The sequence below is a fragment of the Pygocentrus nattereri genome, chromosome 4 (genome assembly GCF_015220715.1).
Source record: "Pygocentrus nattereri isolate fPygNat1 chromosome 4, fPygNat1.pri, whole genome shotgun sequence".
Taxonomy (NCBI): domain Eukaryota; kingdom Metazoa; phylum Chordata; class Actinopteri; order Characiformes; family Serrasalmidae; genus Pygocentrus; species Pygocentrus nattereri.
Window position 1 is genome coordinate 11733654 of NC_051214.1, and position 7500 is coordinate 11741153.

At 40.4% G+C, this 7500-nt stretch overlaps 1 protein-coding gene across 3 annotated transcripts in view; it reads right to left on the bottom strand.

The window, feature by feature from the left end:
- LOC108427497 (capping protein, Arp2/3 and myosin-I linker protein 3-like) overlaps positions 1 to 7500 on the bottom strand; it is a 125773-nt gene that overhangs the window by 39868 nt on the left and 78405 nt on the right. For all 3 annotated transcript variants that reach the window (XM_017697689.2, XM_037538226.1, XM_017697690.2), the window contains exons 22-25: positions 5719 to 5787; positions 5084 to 5177; positions 3677 to 3775; positions 1417 to 1536 (exon numbers count right to left, since the gene is read on the bottom strand). In XM_017697689.2, coding sequence (XP_017553178.2) covers positions 1417 to 1536; positions 3677 to 3775; positions 5084 to 5177; positions 5719 to 5787 — 382 coding nt within the window. The remainder of the gene's footprint in view (positions 1 to 1416; positions 1537 to 3676; positions 3776 to 5083; positions 5178 to 5718; positions 5788 to 7500) is intronic.

The following is a 7500-nucleotide window of genomic DNA, read 5'->3' on the forward strand; positions in this document are numbered from 1 at the left end:
GGATGGCCTCAAGCACAGAGCAACTTAGGGTCTAGGAGCTAAAAAACAAATTAAATGATGTAAACTAACTGAGGGGATCACACTCTCAATCACTGCTTTGCAAGACTGATGTGCTACACAGCATGCCACTTAAGGGGATAATAGCTGTGTAACTAAAGACTTAAAAGGTTGATACAAACTAAGAGCTTCCTAAAACTGAAACCAAAAAACTCCCTTCTTTGATCTCACACTCGCCTCTTCCATGAACATGGAGATTTTTTTTTAATACTACGCTGGAGAACAATTTGTGAAGCAAAAACACAAAACTTGAGATGAATACTGAGGTTCCTGGCTGAGTCAGAGCAACGTGCACGCATCAACATGAACTCAAGACTGAGCGCTGATCAGCATGAGAGCGCCCCTTAAGTTGGGTGCCCACAGCTGCTACTGCTCAGCCCTAATTACTCAGTCCTGGCTCTGTGGTCCCTCCTTGCGGCCTAGGTGGCCTAGCAGTTTGCCTGGATGTTACAATAATTTATTTCTAAATAGGTTAATCTTGTTCTTGTGGGCACATAATATATGTACAGAATATATGTATATATGTATGTAAAGAATTTCCTGCAAATAACTCTCTAATGTCCACTAAATTCTCCTCTTTTAATGTAAACTTGGAAGTCCTAATATTGAGTAGCTTTTATTTAAGCAGTACCTTGCCCAATCACAAAGTTGATGTGGTTTGTTCCATTCATACAGCTTTAACACACTGCGTTTGAGTCAGAGATATAGTCAACCACCAAGCAAAAGCACAACCATCTGCCTGACCTCATATACTCATCTGTTTATCCATCCTTTCATTTGTTTATTCACTCACTCCCTTGTTTGTCTGTTCGGGCTGTCTGTTTGCACGTTCAGCCCTCCATTTGTGTATTCGTTTGTTCAATTAGCCCCACCAACATACAGTACTTCCATATGAAAGCCGGATACTGTCTTAGTGAGTAAGGGACACAGTGGAGTGTGTATATGTATATGTAGAGCTTGTTTTACTCACTTTGCCATGCTTTACTTGTGTTGTTGTTTATTTCAGCTTCAGTGGTGTACTTGGCTTTGAAGATGGAGTGAGGGCTGTCAATCATGCATGTTCTTTAGAATATTAGACCATGCCTACACAATCTGCAAATAGGTCTGTTCAGTGTTTTTTAAGATTCTTATCTTGGCTTTTTTTTTACTTAAACTACTGGATGTTTATTTTCATATTTAGTTTTAATATCTTAGTAGGTTTTCAAAGAAGAAATGTCTGATTGGTATCGATATTAGCCGATATTCAAAGGTTTGATAAAGGTATCGACCTCGGAGAAGGAAAAGTGGTATTGTGCCATTTTATACACTGCATTAATTCATTATTTTATGCTCAGCTTTGGCTCACACATGAATACTCACCGCACGGGAGTTGCGAGCCTCCTTAAGGACCTGTTTTGCTGCCTGAAGCTCTTCCACCTCCGCCACACCGCGCAGAACACACACCTGCTGCTGCACTCGCACACACAAGCGCTCCATCACCTGAGGGAGAGACACAGAATCAGACACAAAGAACCTTCTACTGCACCAACGCACAAAACCACTTACAATATCACAGAGAAGCAGACCACAGCTAAGCAAAACTAGATACAAGCTTTAACACAAGGAATGTGCATTCAGACTAATTTTGATGCTCGGGTATCGTAGGGGTTAACATATGCACAGATTTTTTTTTACATTTAAACAGAGGGACACACTTGAAAATGTTATAGTAAGGGAAATCAGTAGGTGTTCACATTGGTGAGAGTAACGGGGGCTGCCTTTTCACATACACTAATGAGATAACAGAGCTAACCAGTATAACATTGATGGAGACTCGTCATCTTCTAAATGAGGTCTTTTCTCCTCAATGATGTGCCATCATGTTAGACTGTCCTTGACATATGTTTTCACTGTGTCTATATCTAGCTAACATTAGCTACAGTAGTCAGCCTTGTTAGTGATACAGTCATGCCAGAGCCAGCAAAGCTCTCTCTCCCTTTTCAGTCACATCCTTAACAATGTGCTCACATTAAAGCCCCTGTCTACTCTTTCATTTTCCTCTATTATCTATAGTTTTTGTGATGTTTTTGCAAAGAGCCAGCAGAGAAAGAATGCTGTTGGTCTTTTCTGTTGAGAGATTTAGAAATGACTTTTTCTACCACTTTTCTTCAGCTCAATTTGCGTTGGGTGGGACTAAATCTGGTGGAGGTGACGTCAGATCTGAAAGTACCAATCAGAGTTATCCATACGTTAGCTACTTACTCACATCCCAAGTCAAAATTCCCAGTAAGTAGATTATTAAAGCTTTGCTAATTTTTTTTAATGGTGCTTGTTATGAAGGATTAGGCACTGCTTCCCACTCTGCATGTTGCAGAATCCTACTACAAGATCTCGTTTACGAGAGCACTATAGCTAGCGGTCAACCTTAACTGTAGGAATGAAGTGGTACACTAGCTACCCTCCTAACATCCATGCTCACAGTGTTCCCTGCAATTATACTTTACAGGCGTGGCACACAGAAAGGCACACGAGAAATCACAATGTCCACAAATAAGACCAGGCCAACTTATAAAAAGAGTTGGTGTGACCTCAGTTTCAGAAGCATGGCAGTAGTAGCAGAAGTAATTAGGTAGCTAGCTATAAGTTACAGGTATAACATTAGTGTTTAGTGTTCAAATATATTAAAAATATGTCATGATCCATCATAAGATAAAAGCCTGCGTTCTTGATCATTAGCTGCAAAACGTAATTAGATCTCTATAATGACCAGTACACAGACTTATCTCCATTTTTCACTTTTTACTCATCATTTAGCGAGTAGACGAGAAGAGCAAATTGGTCTATTTTCCTGCAGGTGAGGCTTAAACATGTAGGGCTGAACCACTTCTATTGGTGATGCCACTCACCAATGCCACTGGAGTTGGGTTGTTTACATTGTCTAGGACAGGGGTCGGCAACATGCGGCTCTGGAGCTGCATGCGACTCTTCTACTGCCCTGTTGTGGCTCCACAGCAGAATCAGATTTTTAGGTTGAAAAATAAAATAATCCTCCTTTGCAGTAAAATAAAGCTCTGCTGATCACTCTAACACAGTTTTAATGAGTCTTAAACACTGGGGTTACTGTAGAACTGCTAATTCAGCCTTTTAATCCTGAAGATTGGCACGCTGACTGCTGGTTACCATAGCAATGTAGACAACAGTCTAGCTGGTAGGACAAAGACAAAAACATTTGAGACAAACATCGATAATTCAAAGCCGAACTGACTTATTTGCATTAATAAGCACTCGGCTGATTTCCTGATATGTTTAATCTGCAGCAAGAAACAAAAAGTCACAAAGCTGAAATCACTGTGGAGTGCTGAACAGCTCAGGGTGTTTGACAACAGCCGAAACCAACTTTTCCTACATGCTGGATGAGGGACTAGGCAAGGCAACTTCAATATTGACTGGTCAGCTATGATTCATTTTTTCAGAATAAAGGGGCTTAGTTCTTGTTAATGGGGTGTCACCCTAATTGCACATATTAAAAACATCCAAATGATCTTAAAGATATGTGACATGGTGATCATGAACCAAAGGCATCCTCAAAATAATTTTTAACTGCATAATTCAAACGGGGTGAAAATGGGGTGAAATCTACCTGTTCGGCAGTGCTGGTCACCAAGCCCTGGTGTAGCCGGAGAGCTTGTCTCTGTGAGAAGCGCTGAGTCTGATTATTCCTCAGCAAAGCTCTCTGAATCTGGAACAGCAGAAGAGAAGCCATCAACCCGATCACCCTGCTTCATCTGCCATCCCATAAGCACGCTGAGATCTGAACACTGTGTCCAAGTAAAGATGAAAAAGCCTCTTCAACTCAAATTCCCTCTATGATCTTGTGCAAATAAGTAAGTCCGTGGCCTTTGAGTCAAACGTACACACACTTCCAAGGCTCACTTGATGCATTATTTATTTCACAAGCTGGACTATTTTCTCATTTATGTGAATTTGCCTAATAGATGAGCTACACTGTGTTAAATGACATTTTCATGAGAGCGCATGAATGTTTATGGAATGAAAGCCTTGGGACCCCCAGAGTAAATACAGCTGACACGATTATATCTGAGCATGTTGATATGCTGGGAAGTAGACATTCGCTCGCTGGCCACTTTATCAGAAACTGGTGTACATTTAGAGACTGTAGCCCTTGTGTTTATGCACAATTTGTATTAGCCCTCTGCTAGTCCTTCATGAAGTTTCTGACCACAGAGATGCTCTTGGTTGGATATTGTTGGATATTATTTTACCAAGCAGTGACACTGTCCTCAGTAAATTGCTGCGCCTAAACACATACATGCCAAACGCATGGTGTTGGACCAGTCTCAACATATGTCTGTGTCATAGTGAGAATGGCCCAACACCCAAAAAATATCTGGTTAACAGTGGCCCTGTGGTCAGAAACTGAACATTGATGAACGCGGTAAAGACTGGCTGTTCATTTATGCAGCATACAATGGTACACATACAGTACTGAGCAGAATTCCACCCTTCATTTATTTCATTTCCAGCCAAAATGTCCACTAGTACTAGTTCCATTTTTAGGAGATATTGCTGAGGAGATTAGACATATGATAAGCCAAAATCAAAGAAACATATGTGAAAATATTTTAATAATAATTGAAAAGAAATAATGTGTTTCCAAAATTGGAGCCCAAAAAGTGATTAAAAGCTACTGAGAATTAGGGCTCTTAACAACCATGCAAGACCAGGAAGACCACCAAAACTCAGATAAACAGTACTTAAAGCTTTTATCCTTTAAAGAAAGACGAAAGTCAAGATCCACTCTTGCTTTAGATCTGAAAAAAAATCCACAGGTGTTTCTGTCCATCCTTCCACTTTGAGAAGTCAACTTAACGCTATGGGTCTGAAAGGATGTGCAGCTGCTGAGAAGCTGTTACTGAGAAAAAAAGAAAACTTGCAAATCAAACAAAGAATCCACTGTTATTCTCAGAACAATGGACTGTAAACTGTAAGCACAAATATGAAGCTGATGTAGACTTATGAATCCTACCTTCGTAAGAGCTTGCTCTGTCTTTTCAGGAGCAATCCGATATGCCTGTGTGACATCACTTAGGGGAATAGGCATGTACTGCAAAGTGAAATTACTGAAAGAGGAAAGATGAGACATAAGAAGAGAGAGAGAATGTAGAAAAGAGAAGAGAAAGGGTGAAGAAATCAGAAGGACATTAAAGGCAATCGAAAAGAAGAAAAACAGTTTGAAGAGAAGAGAAGGAGAAGAGAATGCGAGTGAGAATGAAATCAAGAAGAGAAGAGATAAGAAGTCAAGAGAAGAGGTAATTACATTGCATTTGACATAATAAGGAAATTTTCGGCTTTTGTTTTTGAAATGACTGATCTGGAAAGACGAAAATGAACCTCAGCCCAGGGGTGTGTGTGGGACCAGCATAATGAGGACTCTATTTTAGGGCCTGGGTGTTTGTGTTGTTCTGCATGTCCTGAGGGCAGTACATTGTTTGAAATATGATATAATCTTCATTATTCCCAACCACAATTTTTTTTATCCTGACCATGGCTAAAATTAGCCTTTGTCACATTGTATCTGTAGGTCCAAGTGGTTTTGTAATTCACTGCCTATGAAATTTGACCTCTACAAAACTGGTACATGATTGTATGTGAGGGTCTTACTGTTCTAGAGCTCGTGCCACATCCATGAGTCCAGTAGCTGTGGTGCTATTCCGGTCCCAGGTCACACTCCTGTGAGAGACAGAAATGGACAACATGGACAGAAGTCATCTCAAAGCTTGTATTTTGCCTGTACTTTTCATCCAGTTTCAGAGATAACAGTATGTCATACAGTGTCAGAGACCACATTAGCAAGATTATTTGATAGTGATGTCCTGATCAGATCTAAAGAATTGGGATTGGAGCAAGGCACATTTTAATGGATTGGGTATTGGTTACATTAAGCCTAATCCAGGTCCAATCATTTGTGTACATTTTTTTCACTATTTACTATTAGTTGATGTAACCATGCATTTTGCACAGCATGCTCAAGCTGCAGTGTGGAACTATTTTACAATAAATGAAGTTCAGAAGTTAATAAAGAGATGTAAATGTAAAATAGTGTGGAACTACTTTACAGAGGTTTTCAGTGTGGAACTATTTATTTTACAGTACAGTACAAATACAAATATTTAATCTAATCACTGTCACATAAAGTGTAAGCGATCAGCTATTACACTTAGGAGCAGTCATGGGCTGGAGGTTAGGGAACCAGCCCTGTGATCGGAAGGTTGCTGGTTCGATCCCCTCGGCTGACAATTCGTGACTGAAGCGCCCTTGAGCAAGGCAACTAATCCCCAATTGCTCCCTGGGTGCTGTGGATAGGACTGCCCACCACTCTGGGCAAGTGTGTTGACTAGTATGTTTGTGGATGTTTCACTGCACGGATGGGTTAAATGCAGAGGTCTAATTCCACAGTGTGTGGAAGACAGTTGGCTGATAAATCAGAATCTAATTTCTAAAACTTACCATAAGCAGCATTCTAACAGAACCAAATGCAAATTACACTCCAATAACTTGCGAATTGGAAACAAAACTACTGTGGATATGGTATTTTTTTACTGGCTGTGCCACACTGCTTCTGACTTTAGAGAGAAATTGGGCTAAGTATGGAAATGCAGTACCTTGGTATTCATACAAAATTACTTCAATACCTCAGACTACTTCAAAATTGTAATTAAATACAGAATTTTAGTACCTACATAGTCAATCATAGTATTCGTGACTACTAGACTGATGCTTGGCAGTTTAAATTACATTTACATGTATGTTATTAATGTTGACACTTATGGTTAGTCTGCAGTCTGCTGAGATCAGTACACACACACACCCACTTCACACGCATTTCTGGAATAAGCCATGATTAAGAAAAGGAATTGGAAAAAGAATAATTTAGGAATAGGTATCTAAAATCGGTATCTAAAATGAAATCACGGTGTATTCACACAGAATGAAGTCATTCCACTGCAGAATATTAATCATCAGCGAAACCATAGGAAAGTCAAACAAATTCAATCATACTGCAATATAAAAAAGTATACCAAAAAAAATAAACATATCAATACAGCATGATACACATTATGTACAAACTAAAATTGAAGTAATTTTATTGTACAAAACTTACTTCCCTGGACGCCTCCCTTGGGAAGTGTCACAGGCAAGTCCACCGGGGAGGAGACCCCGGGGAAGACCCAGGACACGCTGGCGTGACTATATCGCCCAGCTGGCCTGGGAGCGCCTCGGAATCCCTCCCAGGGAGCTAGTGGAAGTGGCTGGGGAAAGGGAGGTCTGGGCTTCATTGCTCAGGATGCTGCCCCCGCGACCCGAACCCCGGAGAAGCGGAAGATGATGGATGGATGGATGGATGGAAAACTTACTTCCTGTAGTAGTAAGTGACTAGCATAT